The following is an 18,170-nucleotide window of genomic DNA, read 5'->3' as shown; positions in this document are numbered from 1 at the left end:
TGACAGGCTATGGGTGGCAGTAGGGTATGAGGGGGGTTGCAGTGATGGGCTATGGGGCGGCAGTGAAGTGTGAGCGGGTTACAGTGATGGGCTGTGGGTGGCAGTAGGGTGTGAAAGGAGTGACAGTGATGGGCTATGGGTCAGCAATGTGCTGTGAGAGGGTGGGGGACAGCAGTAGGGTGTGATGGGGGTTTACAGGGCGGCAGTGCAATGGAGGGGTGGTGGCAGCAGTACGGTGAGGGAAGGCTATGGGGCGGCAGTGCAGGGTGAGGGATGGATTCATGGGGCAGCAGGAAGAGGGGGCGGCCATGCAGTGTGTGTAGGGGCTATGGGTTGGCAATGCGCTGTGAGGGGATGGGGGGCAGCAGTAGGGTGTGATGGGGGTTTATGGGGCAGCAGTGCAGTGTGGAGGGGGTGGGGGCAGCAGTGCAGTGTGAGGGGGTGAGGTGGCAGTACGGTGTGAGGGAGTCTATGGGGCGGCCGGGCGGTGTGGGGGTGCTATGGGGTGGCAGTGCAGGGTGAGGGATGGGTTCATGGGGCGGCAGGAAGAGGGGGCGGCCGAGCAGTGTGTGTGTGGGGGGCTATGTGTCAGCAATGCACTGTGAAGGGTATGGGGGGCAGCAGTACGGTGTGAGGGGGGCTCTGGGGCGGCAGTGTGGTGTGAGGGAGTGCTATGGGGCGGCAGTGTAGTGTGTGGAGCGTCTATGGGGCGGCTGGGAGGTGTTCGGGGGAGGTGAGTCTAGGGGGGCCGGGCGCTGTGCGGGGGGGCTGAGGCGGCAGCCCGGTGTGACGGGCTCTATGGGGCGGCCGGGCGGTGTGCTGGGGGGGACTGAGGCGGTAGCCCGGTGTGAGGGGGTCTATGGGGCTGCCGGTCGGGGGGCTGAGGCGGCAGCCCGCTGTGACGGGCTCTATGGGGCGGCCGGGCGGTGTGCGGGGGGGCTGAGGCGGCAGCCCGGTGTGACGGGCTCTATGGGGCGGCCGGGCGGTGTGCTGGGGGGGACTGAGGCGGTAGCCCGGTGTGAGGGGGTCTATGGGGCTGCCGGGCGGTGTGCGGGGGGGCTGAGGCGGCAGCCCGGTGTGACGGGCTCTATGGGGCGGCCGGGCGGTGTGCTGGGGGGGACTGAGGCGGTAGCCCGGTGTGAGGGGGTCTATGGGGCTGCCGGTCGGGGGGCTGAGGCGGCAGCCCGCTGTGACGGGCTCTATGGGGCGGCCGGGCGGTGTGCGGGGGGGCTGAGGCGGCAGCCCGGTGTGACGGGCTCTATGGGGCGGCCGGGCGGTGTGCTGGGGGGGACTGAGGCGGTAGCCCGGTGTGAGGGGGTCTATGGGGCTGCCGGGCGGTGTGCGGGGGGGCTGAGGCGGCAGCCCGGTGTGACGGGCTCTATGGGGCGGCCGGGCGGTGTGCGGGGGGGCTGAGGCGGCAGCCCGGTGGTGTGCTGGGGGGGACTGAGGTGGTAGCCCGGTGTGACGGGCTCTATGGGGCGGCCGGGCGGTGTGCGGGGGGGCTGAGGCGGCAGCCCGGTGTGACGGGCTCTATGGGGCTGCCGGGCGGTGTGCGGGGGGGCTGAGGCGGCAGCCCGGTGTGAGGGGGTCTATGGGGCGGCCGGGCGGTGTGCGGGGGGGCTGAGGCGGCAGCCCGGTGTGAGGGGGTCTATGGGGCGGCCGGGCGGTATGCGGGGGGGCTGAGGCGGCAGCCCGGTGTGAGGGGGTCTATGGGGCGGCCGGGCGGTGTGCGGGGGGGCTGAGGCGGCAGCCCGGTGTGAGGGGGTCTATGGGGCTGCCGGTCGGGGGGCTGAGGCGGCAGCCCGCTGTGACGGGCTCTATGGGGCGGCCGGGCGGTGTGCGGGGGGGCTGAGGCGGCAGCCCGGTGTGACGGGCTCTGTGGGGCGGCCGGGCGGTGTGCTGGGGGGGACTGAGGCGGTAGCCCGGTGTGACGGGCTCTATGGGGCGGCCGGGCGGTGTGCGGGGGGGCTGAGGCGGCAGCCCGGTGTGAGGGGGTCTATGGGGCTGCCGGGCGGTGTGCGGGGGGGCTGAGGCGGCAGCCCGGTGTGAGGGGGTCTATGGGGCTGCCGGGCGGTGTGCGGGGGGGCTGAGGCGGCAGCCCGGTGTGAGGGGCTCTATGGGGCGGCCGGGCGGTGTGCGGGGGGGCTGAGGCGGCAGCCCGGTGTGACGGGCTCTATGGGGCGGCCGGGCGGTGTGCGGGGGGGCTGAGGCGGCAGCCCGGTGTGAGGGGGTCTATGGGGCGGCCGGGCGGTATGCGGGGGGGCTGAGGCGGCAGCCCGGTGTGAGGGGGTCTATGGGGCGGCCGGGCGGTGTGCGGGGGACTGAAGGGGCAGCCCGGTGTGCGGGGAGTCTATGGGGCGGTGTGCGAGACCCGGGGGCAGCAGGGCTCCCGGCGAAAACCCTCCCCGAGCCCCCAGCGGCAGCAGCCGCCCGCCCCGGGTGGAAGCCGGGGGCGGGGCCGCGCATTGTGACGGCGCCGTGTCTCCGCCTCCCCCTCCCTGTAGGGTGGTGCGGGCTGCCGCAGGCCGAGGCCCGAGCGCGAAAGGAACATGGAGGAGGCCGCACTGCGGGGGGCCTGGCCCGTCCAGGAGGCGGGAGCAGGACTATAGCGAGGTCCCTGGGCCAGAGACTGGTACGAGGCGGCGGGTCCCGGGGGATGGCGGCCCCTGGTCCCCCGCAGCTGCCGGGGCTGGGGCTGGGCCCGCGGCTCCGAACAGGGCTGGAAGTTGCGCTGCGGGTGCCCAGCCTCTTCCTCATCGACGCCATCTTCAACTCTTACCCCCTGCCGGGGGGCTCCCTGTGCGCCGGGCTCCTGGGGGTGCTGCTGCGGCTGCTGGGTGAGAGACCCCCCCCGTGCGCCGGGCTCCTGGGGGTGCTGCTGGGGGGAGACCCCCCCTTTCTTCCCCTCCCCCTGTTCACTGAGCTCCTGGGGGTGCTGCTGGGGGAGAGACACCCCCCCTTTACTCTCCTCCCCCTGTTCACCGGGCTCCTGGGGGTGCTGCTGGGGGAGACCTCTTCCACTGTACATCCCCTTTCTTATCCCACCCCGGCTCCTGGAGGCACTGCCGCGGGGGCTGGGTATCCCCCTGGGCCCCGGGGGATACCTGCACTTTCCCAACTGTCCGCCACCCTCCTTGTTGTGTATATAATGTCTTCTGCAGTTTCTACGGTATGCATCCGATGAAGTGAGCTGTAGCTCACGAAAGCTCATGCTCAGATAAATTGGTTAGTCTCTAAGGTGCCACAAGTACTCCTTTCCTCCTTGTTGGTGCATCCGCACACCTCCCGGCCGCCTCCCTCCCCACTTCGAGCTCAGCCGAGTCACCCGCCAGCCTCTGTCTGGTGGCTGCTGCTTTCCCCATAACTCTTCTTGGTGTCTTACGCCTGTTTCCCCGCAACCCTTCTATACCTAGGGCCCCTTCCCTTGAGCGCTTCCACGTTTCTTCTCCTTCCTGTTTCACTGCCAGCTGATCCGAATTCTCTAGTCTCTGTTCTGTTGCCCTAGTTCTCTTTTTTACCTGTATTGAGTAGATATGTCTGCACTTTCCTCCTCTCCTGCTGCTGGTCTGACTTCATTGAGCTCATAGCGTTTCACTCTTTTATTCTCCACTCATCATTTTTTTCCTTCTGCTTCAGCATCTCTCCCTCCTAACAGCAGCAAGTTGAGAGCTGATTCCTTCTGCTACATATCTCCTAACTGAAGTAAACTGAAGAGATTTCTTCTGCTCCTCTTTCCTCATTCTCTTGCTTTTTGCCTGTGGCTCCTAACCTGCCCTCAAATGAGATATTTTTGCCCCTCAGTAACAATTTGAGAACCCTAGAAAATTTTAAAATTCCATCCAAGTGTTAGGAATTATGATTGTAACTTTATCCGGCTAACGAGTCCTGCAAGTGATGCTGAAGCTAATACCTTCAGTGTCTCTAAAATAGATTACACTGTGGTAATGGGTCTTCTGCTATGTGACCATTTTGCATTACTATCCATTTCTCTTTAGAGTTTTTCTTTTTCTCCATATTTGAGATTGTAATGTTCTGTGTAGTCTGGAGATTTTCAACAGTCCTTTGCTTGGTGATCTTACACATATCACATTCTGATAAGAGAGACTTTAAAAAACAACCACCAGAAGTGTAATATGCTTTGTTGAAACATACTTCAAAATCTTTGAATGTAATAGAATCACAGAAGTGTGGGACTGGAAGGGACCTCAAGAGGTCATCTAGTATTTAGTGCAGTCCCTTGCACTCAAGGCAGGGCTACATAATAACTAGACCATTCCTGACAGGTGTTCCTAACCTGTTCTTAAAAACCTTCAGTGACAGAGATTCCACAGCCTCTCTAGTCAATTTGTTCCTGGGCTTAACCACCCTGACAGGAAGTTTTTCCTCATGTCAAACCTAAACCTCCCTTGCTGCAATCTAAGCCTATTGCTTCTTGTCCTATCTCCAAAGATTAACAAGAACAGTTTTTCACCTTCATCTTTGTAACAACCTTTTACGTACTTTAAAACTGCAGCGTGGAGGGATAGCTCAGTGGTTTGAGCATTGGTCTGCTAAACCCAGAGTTGTGAGTTCAATCCTTGAGGGGGCCATTTAGGGATGGGGTAAAAATTGGGGATTGGTCCTGCTTTGAGCAGGGGGTTGGACTAGATGACCTCCCGAGGTCCCTTCCAACCCTGTGATTCTATGATCATGTCTCCCCTCAGTCTTCTCTTCCTCAGATTAAAGAAACCCAGTTTTTTCAATCCTATAGCTTATAAAGTACAAGAAAAAGAATTCCCAGATAGGGAAAAAGTGAAACTTGGCAGGAGTCATGGTTGATAGTGGGGAATTTTTCATTGTTTTCCTGTGTGATATATAATATATTTATATTACAGTAGTGTTCCTGTGTCCCATAAACAGGACTGGGATACTATTGTCCTAAGCACGGTACAAATGCAGTTCCTACCTGTACAGAGTTTGCAATCCCAAAAGACAGGAGAGAGGCAGAAGGTGGGGGAAGGGAACACAAAATACAATGTTTCAGAGTAGCAGCCGTGTTAGTCTGTATCTGCAAAAAGAAAAGGAGTACTTGTGGCACCTTAGAGACTAACCAATTTATTAGAGCATAAGCTTTCATGAGCTACAGCTCACTTTGTCGGACGCATACAGTGGAAAATATAGCGGGGGAGATTTTATATACACAGAGAACATGAAACAATGGGTGTTACCATACAGACTGTAACAAGAGTGACAAGGTGAGCTATTACCAGCAGGAGAGCGGCGGGGGGCAGAACCTTTTGTAGTGATAGTCAAGGTGGGTCATTTCCAGCACTTTACAAGAACAGTAGGAGCAGAAATCATAGACTATCAGGGTTGGAAGGGACCTCAGGAGGTCATCTAGTCCAACCCCCTGCTTAAAGCAGGACCAATCCCCAATTTTTGCCCCAGATCCCTAAATGGCCCCCTCAAGGATTGAACTCACAACCCTGGGTTTAGCAGGCCAATGCTCAAACCACTGGGCTATCCATCCCTGCCACCCACAAAGAGAAATAGTTTTACTGGAGTGGATGTGTCATTACACAAAGGCTTCTTGTGGCTGCTGCTGCTCATGTGAAGAATTGGGTAGGCTACATGGCTCAGTGCCTAGGTGAGTTCATGGATTGTAGTATGCAGGCTAGAAAGCCTTCATGTGCCCGCTGTGCCTTCAGTTGAAGCTGGTAGTGGTGCTTTTGGAGAAGGAGCCCTTCTTGTTCCTGCTTTTCTGTATGTTGGGAGAAAGGGAGGGGGGTAAATGGTTCCTGTTCATTAGGAAGGTCTCTCTTGTCTTGCGGGACTGGAAGGCCCTGACTTACTCCCTCTGTTCCCTAAGCTGGTGTGGGCACTACCTTAAACTGATAAATTACCTTTTTTTTAAGTGATACTTCTAAATGTCTCGTTTAGAACACCTTTCAAACACCTTTCAAAGTCCTGTTTTGTATGAGGCAGATGCTTTAGAAAGTGCCTTGGAATTAATCCCACATAAATGAGAGTTGGTGTGTTTGTTATTGGATGATCTCTGTTAAGTGTCTAATAATATGATTATGGCACTCTTCAGAATGGTGTCTGTATGATAGGTTTTTGGAGAAGGAGCGGGTAATCATTTTGTTCTTTGTTTATTTTTCCTCCATGGAAAGTTTTGGAAGAAAGCTTATGCTCAAATAAATTTGTTAGTCTCTAAAGTGCCACAGGTACTCCTTTTCTTTTTTTAAAAACTAAACTGGTTGCAGCATTTGATATACTTTTATAAAAATAGGATAAATACCCTAATTTAGCTATGGATGGGAGGAAAGGTTATGTGTCCCAATGAAATTTCATTGCTACTGTTGGAGAGTGCTGTTTGAATAGTTTTGAAACGCTATTCCAGATAGTATATCTTGTTTTGAGAAGAATGAATGGAATGCTGTACAGTTATGGTACATTATGGAATCCTGTTGCTTCCGTTTAAGTTTTGTATTCAGTTCTGCCCTGATTTGCTTCCTATGTAAGTAACCACATTGGCTTCAACTGGGATTAGGTGAATAGGAAGTCAGGGCAGAATGGAGTCCTAAAACTATTTCCAAGCTTTCTCTAACCTTTCTGCTTAACCTCTCACTTTATCTCCCTAATTACACACTCTCCTTTCACCATCTCCTTTGGCTCCCAGTTTTCTTTAAGCATTAAAATCATTTCTGGGGTCATGTGTGTCTAATGCATTAAATTGTCACTTCAGAAGGCAATATCTCTTCTTTGGGGTGTGCTGATTTGACAGGTTCACTGGAGATGTTGCTTTCTAAGTGTAGATTGAGCTTGAGGTGGACAGAGTTGGGGGTGGAAAGACAGTTCAGTGGCTGATTAAAGAGTTAAAAAATAAATAGTATGTGGACAAGTAATAGTTCCTTCTAATATAGCTTGTATATTACTGACTTTTGAATACTCTGTTGAATTCTGGGTACCACATTACCAGAAAGATATTGACAAATTGCAGGGAGTGCAGCTGAGAATAGAAACAAGGGAATTAGAGGTATTGATTACAGTATAAGGGAAGATACAAATTACACTATTAGTAATGTCATCCTCATGTTAAGATAATTGTTTTTTACTGTTTGTAAATCTTTGTTCTCAGAGGATTTAGAGCATTGTGCAGCAATCAATTTAAAATATTATTTTCAGAAAGCAATCGGGTTCTGTCCTTATATAAAACACATGAACCAGGTATGATATATTTGGATTTTCCAAATGAAGTTGCTAGCAACTCACGATATGTGTATAGCTAGAACTACACTGGTACTGGGTACAATCCTATCCCGAGCAGGTGCCTGCAGCTCTTCGTTACTTAGAATGGTGTGTTATTGCAGAAGCGCAAAAAAAAAAAAAAATCCTCACGATATTAGTCAAAATTTATCCAGACTGGTTTGGATGTGAACACTGTCGCATGGGCAGAAGGGCCATGGACGAGTGAGGTATTACAGAGGCTAGTGTGAGTCCCATTGTATTTAACATTTTCAATAATGACTTGGAGGTGGTTGTTGAGGTGATAAATGGCACACTAATGAAATGCATAGATGATACTAAAGAAGGAGGCATTGGAAGGACAGAGATAATACAAATATATGTAGAGATTAGAAACATGGCCCAAGAAAAACACAACAAGATTAAACATGGAAAAATGCAAGCTTTTAAATCGGGGGCAAAAGACATCACAAATTCTATATGAGGGAAAAATGTGGCAAACAAATATGCTGAGACCTGAAATTGACAGACAACAAATTCGGTGTGAGTTTTCACAGTGATATGGCAGGCAAAGACCAATGCTTTTGTACACACATCACAGAATTCTATCATGTCACAAAACAAGTAGTTAATAGTTCCTCTCTGTATGAGTTTGTTCAGTTCTGAACACCTTATTACAAGACCTTATAAGAGAGAGAGATAAATTAGAGCAGGGGCAGGCAAACCTTTTGGCCTGAGGGCCACATCGGGTTTCTGAAATTGTATAGAGGTCCGGCACCTGCCCCCATCCGACCCCCCCCCCGCTTCTCGCCCCCGTCCCTTGGCAGCCCCCCTGCCTCATCCAACCCATCCTCTCATTCCTGACTGCCCCCCGCCGCCCCATCCAGCCACCACTTCTCCCTGACCGTCCCTGGAACCCCATGCCCCCATTCAACTCCCCTGTTCCCTGCCCTCTGACCGCCCCGACCCCTATCCACATCCCCGCCCACTGACCATCACCCCAAACTCCCCTGCCCTCTATCCAAACCCCCACCCCCTTACCGCGCTGCCTGGAGCGCTGGAAGCACTACAGCCGCGGTGCCCAGAGCACTGGGCCAGGCTGCTGTACCGCCCGGCTGGAGCCAGCCATACCACCACGCAGCACAGAGCACCGGGCCAGGCTGCTGTACCGCCCGGCTGGAGCCAGCCATACCACCACGCAGCACAGAGCACCAGGCCAGGCTGCTGTACCGCCCGGCTGGAGCCAGCCATACCACCACGCAGCACAGAGCACCGGGCCAGGCTGCTGTACCGCCCGGCTGGAGCCAGCCATACCACCACGCAGCACAGAGCACCGGGCCAGGCTGCTGTACCGCCCGGCTGGAGCCAGCCATACCACCACGCAGCACAGAGCACCGGGCCAGGCTGCTGTACCGCCCGGCTGGAGCCAGCCATACCACCACGCAGCACAGAGCACCGGGCCAGGCTGCTGTACCGCCCGGCTGGAGCCAGCCATACCACCACGCAGCACAGAGCACCGGGCCAGGCTGCTGTACCGCCCGGCTGGAGCCAGCCATACCACCACGCAGCACAGAGCACCGGGCCAGGCTGTGACTCTGCAGCTCTGCTGCCCAGAGGATTGTGCCGGTGGTGCAGTGAGCTGAGGCTGCGGGGGGAGGGGGAACAGCAGGGAAGGTTCTGCGGGTTAGCCTTCCAGGCCAGGAGCTCAGGGGCTGGGCAGGAGTGTCCCATGGGCCGTACTTTGAACTCCCTCTAATTCAGAGGTGGGCAAACAAGACCAATAAAAGTAAATCTGTACACGTATAAAAAAAAAAAGATGAAATTACATAGGATGAGACATAACAATTCAAAAATATCTGAATAGTATAAATATCAAATTATGTCAAATTATTTATGGTAGTACAAGGATGTATATCTAGGAGTTACAAGATGAAATTAATACACATTTTTTCTGAAAACTTCCTAACAATCTATTAAGCTGTGGAACGGAATCCTAAAATTCCCTCCATAATGTAGGAAAACTAAATCTAGCTAGACTGGGAAAACAAACTTTAAAATGTGTTATAGGGAATGGCCTACAGTGACTAGTATCTATTCTATTTTCCAATTAGGTCTAATTTCTGTGATTGTCTCTCAGCTTGTAAGAGCAGTATGTTTTTGGTTTCTCTAGACCAGTGTTGCTCAGCCAGTGGGTTGTAACCCGCAGCAGGGTCATGAAAGGAATTGGGTTGGGGTATCACAGTCTAAAACAAAAAAAATCTTCCCCTATTCCCTGCAGACCCTTACCCTTCAAGTATTCCCTACCAATCTCTCGACACACACAAAAATATATAGGTTTATCATTGTTAATACATTTACTATAAGAGTGAAAATGTTAGATTGCAAAATTTGACTTTGAATAAGTGGTCACCAATCTCAAAAGGTTGAAAAATGCTGCCTCAAGCAAATTGGAGCGGATTGTTTTGTCATTTGAGTCAAACAGCTGTTAGAAATACGTAAAAAAAATTGTAGGTTTTACCCTAGGTTTTCAGCAACTTTCTACAGATCTGGATAGGAATATGGTATCCTGTATGAAAATGAATGTGCACAGTTGTATTCTTGGCTTTCTCTCTTACTATCATACTTATATTACAAAAATAATTGGTTTCCTATCGTCAAACTAAAAAGTTAAACTAATTGGACACTAGATTATTTAAGGTGTTGTAATAGCTTGACTTCTTAGAATGATTGAAGTGAACACCTCAAAATAGCAGCAATTTAAGAATGTCTGAAGGTTTCAAAATATATTCTGATAGCAACATTTTACTTATACTGTTCTCTAAATTTTAAAAATAATTAAAAAAAAAAGTTAGTGAAAGGCTCTGGATTAATTGTCCTACAGACTGAAGTCCTCTATAGATTCACAGTACTTGAAGAGTTCAGGCATTGGCAATTCAGTGCTTTTGTCAAAAATAAGTTATTTGGCTCAATACGGGTGTAGCTGAGTGGAAATTTAGTGGTGTGTGATATACAGAAAGTCAGACTAGATGAACAAATGTCCCATCAGGTCTTAAAATCTATGAATCTCCCTGCATTGTGTCTCAATACTGATCTGGAAGGATCCCACTCTACCGAGATGGGGGAAGTAGTTAAGTCTTTGTATTGAAATTGCAAAAAAGACGGACAGTTGTGGTGGTGACTTACTGTTTTTGCATAATTGGTGTGGGGCTCACTTTTTGTGTGTATTAAAAGCAAGTTAAGTAGTCCTGTACCCTGTGCCTCTTGCACAGAAAAAGCTAAAGTTTAAAGAGTAGCTCTACTCACAAATGTTTTTTAGAAATGTTTAAAGGTAAATAAAAGCATCAAAGCTAAAAACTCTGAACTGTGTATCATGAGAGTTAATAGGTAAAATGCGTATGTCTAATTTCTGCTGAAAACTAAATGATTTCATTCTGTTTTTTAGGGGTCTTTGTATCCAGTGTTGTTCTGGTCTTGCAACAGCGAGCACTTTTCAAGTTTTATATGATCAGCTCAGCATTTCTGCTAGCTGCAACCTCAGTGTTGGTGAATTATTATGCTTCTTTGCACATAAACTTCTACAGTGCTTACTACACAGCAGCTTTTGGAATTCAGTTCCTCCCTCATAAAGGACCCTCACTATGGATGGCACTTTCTATCCTTCAGCTTACCTTTGGGATTGGATATGTTACATTGTTAAACGTACAGTCCATATACTCCCAACTAATCATACTGGATATACTGATTCCTATAATAGGCTTGATCATTGAATTACCTTTAAATGTCAGACAGATTTTAGTTTTTATTTCAGGCCTAATTCTGACATTACATACCACAATCAATTTAGTTATGAAAATTAAATGGTTCTATTATTCCACACGATACGTTTATCTCCTTTTAAGGCATATGTATCGCATTTATGGATTACAGTTATTGATGGAAGATACGTGGAAAAGGATTCGTTTTCCAGCTGTACTGCGTGTGTTCTGGCTAACGAGACTTACAGCACAAGCAGTTGTGTTAACTTATGTTGTCAAGATGGCAGAAACTAATACAGAAGAGAAGTTCTACTTGATTTCTTGGGAAAATTGTTGGGAACTAGTTTGCAGTCTTATAATAAGTGGGTGTGATTCTACTTTAACTGTCTTAGGCATGAGCGCTGTAATTTCTTCAGTAGCCCATTATTTGGGTCTGGGTATTTTGGCCTTTATTGGATCAACTGATGAAGATGACAAGAGGCTTGGTTTTGTAGCACCTGTTTTATTTTTTATTTTGGCTCTGCAGACTGGCTTAAGTGGTCTAAAGCCAGAAGAGAGACTAGTTCGCCTAAGTCGAAACATGTGCCTTTTGTTAACTGCAGTCCTGCATTTTATCCATGGAATGACAGACCCTGTACTAATGTCTCTCAGTGCCTCCCATGTGTCATCATTTCGCAGACACTTCCCTGTACTTCTTGTTTCAGCTTGCCTTTTTATTCTTCCAGTTCTGCTCAGTTATATCCTTTGGCACCACTATGCACTAAATACATGGCTTTTTGCAGTTACAGCATTCTGTGTGGAACTTTGCCTAAAAGTAATTGTTTCTATCACGGTTTATGTACTATTCATGATTGATGGCTACTATAATGTCCTATGGGAAAAGCTTGATGATTATGTCTACTATGTTCGTTCAACAGGCAATATTATTGAGTTTATATTTGGTGTGATCATGTTTGGAAATGGAGCTTATACCATGGTATTTGAATCAGGAAGTAAGATTCGTGCTTGCATGATGTGTCTACATGCTTATTTCAACATCTACTTGCAAGCAAAGAATGGCTGGAAAACTTTTATAAATCGGAGGACAGCTGTTAAGAAAATAAACTCACTTCCTGAAGTAAAAGGAAGTCGGTTACATGAAATAGATGATGTATGTGCAATCTGCTACCATGAGTTTACTACATCTGCTCGTATTACTCCATGCAATCATTACTTTCATGCACTTTGCCTTCGGAAATGGCTCTATATTCAAGACACTTGTCCAATGTGCCATCAAAAAGTATATATTGAAGAAAAGGAAAATGCAAATATCTCTAACAATGGGTTTGTTGCACCTAATGAAAATCCTGTAGAAGTTGCAGAAGAAGCTGCTCATGAAATAAATGAAGATAATGACAGTACTGACAGTGGTGATGATGATGACTGTGTGGCAGAACACCAGAATGAGACTCTTAATGTTGATTCTGACTCCGTGGGTGACTAAAATCACTGAGGTATTTGTTTAAAATGGAGTTCAACAACAGAATAAAAGTTTCACTTCACTGTATACTTAAGCACAACAATGGCATCTCAGTGTTGTCTGTGAATGGTTGTCATTTACTCTGGTGTGCTACTGTAAATATACCACTAATTATTTCCAGTCTCTTTCATGACTACCTTAAACTTGTGTACATTATTGTACATGGAATAAAATGTTTTCACATGTTTAAGACAAAGTTGGACAAACACTTGATATAGTGACATATGTAATCCATCTGCTGTGCCAAAGGCTGCATGCTAAATTCTAGAACAATGATTTTTGGCTGTGAGTTAAACTATTGGAGAAAAAAGACCTTCAGTATGCCTGGAAGACACAATTAGAGATGAAATGTTTTGAACCTATAAATTTAAAAACATTAGCAGAACATTATAGCTATCTCAAAATAAAGTTCAGGTTTGTAGAAAACTTAAAAGTACTTGTGTGTGTGGAATATAAGAATGAAACTGCTATGTTTTCTGGAAAACTTTCTCAGAACCAAGCTGTATGATGGATAGGTAAACTTCATTAATATTATGAGAAGGTACCATGGAAAGTAAAAACTTTGCTTTTTACAGACTTATTTTAATCTGATACAAAGTCAGAGTACTGGAAAAGATGAATCAAGAGCATAGCTGCTACAGCCTACCCTTAAAATTGATCCTAGAATGTTGTGAGGGAAGTAGAGCTGCAAAACTGACTGTACAAAAAGCAGACCAAGTTTGTTGAGGCATTAGGTCTGTGGCCATCGGGCTTTTTGTGTAGCCATAGTCTCCTTGGCACTGATGGAGGTGGGGGGCAAAGCAGTGCTCCCCCCCAGGGGCACCAGCCGGTGTTGGGACTGACCCCCTTTGGATCCACAAATACCAGAGGAGTAGGCTTTAGACCTGGGGTGGCAGGCAGCAGTAGGTTCCATCCCCTGGACATTAGGCTTTGGGCTCCAGCCCCACACTCACCCCCATACTTCTGGCCCTCATTATGGCCTCTTATCCCTGTTGCATAGCTGCAGGGCTCCTCTCCTTTGGCTCAACCCCCATTACCCCTGGCCCCTGCTGCTTTCCTACCCACCTCCCTATCCAGGGCTTAGCTCTGGCAAGCTGGAGGACAAATTGAGTAAGTCAGTTGTGAAAAGTGATATTTGTATATTATTCACTGTCTCCCAGCTACCTAACAAGCCTGCTGCTGTGAAAAGTGATTAACATACAAATATCACTTTTCACAGAAACAGACTTACTAGCTAGCAAATCTTTAAAAAATCCTCCCCTCCCCCAAAAAAGAACAACAAAACAACACTATGCAAAGTACTTTCTGTTTCTATTCTGTTTCGGTCCAGAAAAGAATAGACATAACTGTACATTTTTTATTGAGTCTGCAAAAAAAAACCCCACACAAATTAGTGATTTGGACATGTATATGTGCATATGTATTATTTTCCCTAAAGTTAATTATTTTAGGAAAAATGGTCAGAGTGGCCACCAAAAAAATTGTTGCGAGAACCCCTGCTTTAGATGTTCAGTATTTGAGGTTTACAAAGACAGGTTTAATCTTGTCATACCTCAAAATATAATTTTTTTTTTATGGCAGGAGGGGTTGTTTTTTTTTTTAAGTTTTATAGTAAGGTTAACAGACTTTGCATACTTTTATACAAAATAAGGGTAAGGAACAGCATTACATATCAGAAAAGAAGACTTTAATAGTATTGTTGTAAAGAGTGTTGGCCAGTTCAAGTGGGTCTTCCTCTCTTACTGTCGTCATTATCTCTAGCACTTGACTAAAAAGAAAAAAAGTTAATTTTACTCAGTTATGTGTAATGGTAAATATACTAATGTCAGTTTAGTTTATGCGTACACAACTAGCTACGAGGGGACCAAGATGGTCAGGACTTAATGGTGCAAGTATACTTTAGTTTCATTTGTACACAGTAACTAGCTTCTACCACTTAAAACATCAACCACTCACTGGCAGTCTCCTAATCTTTGATCCTTTGACAACTTTTGCTTGGCCTACATAGGTAGTTAAACAACCTTACATTCCAATGAAAGTGATTTTGCTGTACAGGTGAAACTTCTGCTATTTTGGATAAAGTGCAGTATAAATCTCTCACGTAGGCCATCAGAAGTTCAGAGGGTGAATTTAAGAGTGTAGTCAATTAAATAGCCTATACTCTTGCTTCCTATCCACATTTTTTATTTCTAATGAACAAGTTCTTAGGTGTTTAGCAATAGCTTGTTAAATTAACACTTCAGGAATATGGTATTTAAATAAATCTGTTGTTAAAAGGGATGGGGAAGAAGCCAAAGGATAAGACTAAATTAATAGTCACACTTTTCAAAAACTGTTACCCGAAGTCTTGACAGGTGGAGCAATGCACTACCACTTATTTGTATTTAGAAAATACAGGTTTCCAATTAGTAGCTGAAAAACAAGGATTGAATAGTAGTTCCTTCCACTACTTGGTGATCCCCGATAGCCCTTAGGACTACCTTCTGACTATTAATGCAATATTGTGCTTCTTTAGATGCAGCTGAATTAGTGGATACACTTCTGCTTAGAAAAAACCTCAGTTAAGTTCTACAGTGCTGCCCTTTCAAGTTCTTTATTGCCACTAAAGCTTCAGTTCACAAGAAAAATTTCTGCACAGGTGGTTTGTTGTAGGTACAAGACATTAAGTGAAAGTGATCATTGAGGGAGAGATTCTCAGCTGGTTGTAGATACATTAGCTTTAGTAGAGCTACACCAATTTACCCCAGCTGAGGATCTGGCCTCAGGAAGTTTCACTAGGAAATCTTAAGCTGAAGTCCATATTTAGGCCAATAAATAAGTGGCCTTTTCTAAAGTTCCGTGCACCCAGCAGCTCCCCTTAACTTCAGCAGAAGTTGCTTAGCACTTCTGAAAAACCAGGCCACCTATTTAGCTTCCTGAATAGAAAATCTCAACCTGAAGTCCATAAAGTCAGACATTTAGCCAGTGTAAATTGGTGTAGCTCTACAGAAGCTTATGTAGTCATCCCAAGTAACACTAGCTGAGAATCTGTATAGCTCTGACAATGACAACAGGGAATTTTCCCCTCATGGAGAACAGACCATCACCCAATGGCCTATGACAAAGGCCTGATGTAGTTTATTTTGACAGTACTTTCCACCTTACCCTCCTTTAATAGCCACATCTTTTTGTTGTTAAAGAGGAAGGGCTTGATCCACAAAGGGGATGTAGGGTAAGCCTTGTAATGCCTACATTTAGGTGTTCTGCCACCCAGAGGACACCTTAGCCCCAAGTCAGGCTCCCATACTCTCTGCACTGTGAATGAGGGGCAGGTGCCTAAAAAGCGGATTCACAAAAGCCACCATAGGCTGCCTAAACTAACTAGGAGACAATGCCAAAGAGAGGTTTTGCCTAAGCCTCACCCCCTCAAAGGGAATTGGGTGCCTGTTTCCACTTGGAATTCACCACTGAAGAGTCTCCTAATTAGATCCCTAGATCAGCTCAGCCCTTTTTCAAGTAAAACTGAGGAAGAGGGTACTGCCCTTAAACTCAGTAGCCAAGCAGTTAGCGTACTCTGCCAGAATGTGGGAGAGAGAGGTTCAAATGTACACTTTGCCCGATTGAGAACAGGGACTTGAACACAGGTCTTCTACCTCTCAGGTGAGTAACCATTAGGCTAACAGGGTATTTTGGGATGAATGTCTCTCAATCTCTCCTGCTGAAGATGTTTTACTTTTGTGTTACATACTTAATCATCAGCCTAGAGAGAATATAGCCTAGGGGTTAGCATACTCTCCTGGGAGACTCAGGTCTCTGCTCCAGTGACAAAGTATTCCACCTCCTTTTTCAGGCTGTGTTTTTCTGGGGTCCATTCCAGTAGACATGCTCTTAAGAGACCCCTGAGAATGCCTACCAAATTGGGACCTGCAGGCAAGATAGATGAGAGAAAGTCTAGTTTGTGAATCCCACTAGGGCTGAGGCATGAAGTAGGTGCTGAGCATCAGAACTTGGTCAGCTTTGCACGTGCCCACCAGCAGGAATTCAGGCAGCAGCAGAGCAAGGGTAGAATGTAGGCATATAAAGTGGCAGTTAAGTACCAAAATCTCTGTGGATCTAGCCTAAGATGGCCTCCAATGTCACTTATCACACTTCATTTTATCTGAGACTAAAGTAATCAACTGAAGATTTTTGTTTTGTCCAATTTACATCTTAGAATTGATATTCAGGGTTGAAGTTGGCTGCATACTATTTATGATCATTTTAAAGGGTGACTGACTTTAGTCCCATTTTGACCTAAACATTTTATACCTAATGTTACAGGTTGCTGACTGTCACTGAAATCAGAAAATCCTTCCCCCGCTCCCAGTAAAATAATAAACAAAATTTTATCCATCGTTAGTTGCACTTCATATCATGTACTGCTCTTCGGGGGGTGGGGGGAGCTCCCCTGCATATTCTCCCCCACTCTCTGTAACAAGGTATTGACTGCTAACAGCTAAATTGAAACAGGATCAGCTGACAAGCATGTGTGTAGAGAGGGGGAGGAACAGACTCTTAACATAATTTGAGGTTCATCCAGATAACCTTTCTAAAACAGCAGCAGGGAGAAGATAAACTTTACAAATTGGGGACATACAAGTTTGTCAAAATATTGTTAGAAATTGTTAAATCAAACTGTGTCCCTATAAGGTCTGGTAATGTATTGAAAAGTATGGAAAGTACACGTTATTCAAAAGCTCCTACAAATTGCTATGCACAAAGAGCTTCTGAACACTCTTAGAATAGATGATGCCATATCAAAGTAAGATCAATCAACTCTCTTGTGGATTACTTGCCAAATTTATTTGGACTCTTTAGTAGCTGCATCCAAAGACTTTTTTTTTTTTTTTTTTTTTAATAAAGACACTGGCTTTTAAAAATTAAGCTATAAAACTTTTTTTTTCCCCAAAATGACTGAACATTTCTACAAGTAAACTAGTTTCAGATTTTGATTACTACAAACGTATTTACATTCTTGCTGACAGACACTCTTGCAAACTGTTACTGGGCCAAAAGTGAATTAAAGTCACTTACAACTAGGCTTGGGAGAATTAGATTTTTAGGTAAATGTCAATTTCACCATATACAAACTGGTGAAAAAAATATTTCCATTGATAATTGAAATGTACAGATAGAGAAAAATGCTGCTTGAGAACTTAGAGTTTGATTTAAGGATATTTAGATGTGATATTGACCATTTCTGCGTTTTATAATTATACAGCTTTAACTTTTTGACTCTCCACATCCACTGTCATTAAATAATTGCCTAATTTCCCACAACTGTGAAATGTAAATTGATAAAAACAGAAAAAATCATCCTCAATTGACATTATAAAATAATAAAAATCAAACTCTTCTAAGCCTACTTATAATCAGAGCATTTCACGTAATGTTTTGTGGTGGTGGGTAAACAGGAGAAAGCAGATCTAACCCCAAGACCAGACTGAAACAATAGGGGATCAGCATTTGATGAGATTTGAGTATTTCAGCCATCAATCTCATTTAGTGATTATAGTTAATACAATTTAAAATCAAAAGTAGCACTTTTACCCCCTGCTGTTTGTTTTTTCTAGACATTTAGATTCTAGAGCAAAGCGGGCCATAGGCACCTGAAGCATTTCCCTCTCCAAACGCCCCTTTGGGGCATTCTT

General features: G+C 46.5%; 2 protein-coding genes across 7 annotated transcripts in view; one reads left to right on the top strand and one right to left on the bottom strand.

Annotated features, from left to right (window-relative positions):
* The first annotated feature begins 2,569 nt into the window (after positions 1–2,569).
* RNF139 (ring finger protein 139) lies at positions 2,570–17,182 on the top strand. Of its 2 annotated transcripts, none has more exons than XM_073330158.1 (2): positions 2,570–2,837; positions 10,670–17,182. In XM_073330158.1, the coding sequence occupies exons 1-2, from the start codon at positions 2,657–2,659 to the stop codon at positions 12,463–12,465; spliced, it is 1,977 nt and encodes a 658-aa protein (XP_073186259.1). In that variant the 5' UTR covers positions 2,570–2,656; the 3' UTR covers positions 12,466–17,182. The 2 variants fall into 2 exon arrangements, with proteins under 2 accessions (XP_073186259.1, XP_073186260.1); XM_073330159.1 differs by lacking the exon at positions 2,570–2,837 and adding an exon at positions 5,481–8,990.
* The window catches only part of TATDN1 (TatD DNase domain containing 1), a 31,461-nt gene continuing 21,551 nt past the window's right edge, over positions 8,261–18,170 (bottom strand). For 3 of the 5 annotated variants that reach the window (XM_073330161.1, XM_073330162.1, XM_073330163.1), the window contains exons 12-13: positions 16,273–16,404; positions 8,261–14,269 (exon numbers count right to left, since the gene is read on the bottom strand). In XM_073330161.1, coding sequence (XP_073186262.1) covers positions 14,167–14,269; positions 16,273–16,404 — 235 coding nt within the window. In that variant the 3' untranslated portion in view covers positions 8,261–14,166. The remainder of the gene's footprint in view (positions 14,270–16,272; positions 16,405–18,170) is intronic. The other 2 variants (XM_073330160.1, XM_073330164.1) reach the window with 2 other exon arrangements.

Source organism: Lepidochelys kempii, chromosome 2 (genome assembly GCF_965140265.1).
Source record: "Lepidochelys kempii isolate rLepKem1 chromosome 2, rLepKem1.hap2, whole genome shotgun sequence".
NCBI classification, from domain to species: domain Eukaryota; kingdom Metazoa; phylum Chordata; order Testudines; family Cheloniidae; genus Lepidochelys; species Lepidochelys kempii.
This window is presented reverse-complemented; position numbering and strand designations above follow the sequence as displayed.

Bases quoted from the DNA above. Each gene is read 5' to 3' on its own strand.
- RNF139 (XM_073330158.1), top strand. From the start codon at position 2,657: ATGGCGGCCCCTGGTCCCCCGCAGCTGCCGGGGCTGGGGCTGGGCCCG. The intron at 2,838-10,669 runs GTGAGAGACCCC...TCTGTTTTTTAG, and splicing joins GGTGCTGCTGCGGCTGCTGG to GGGTCTTTGTATCCAGTGTT.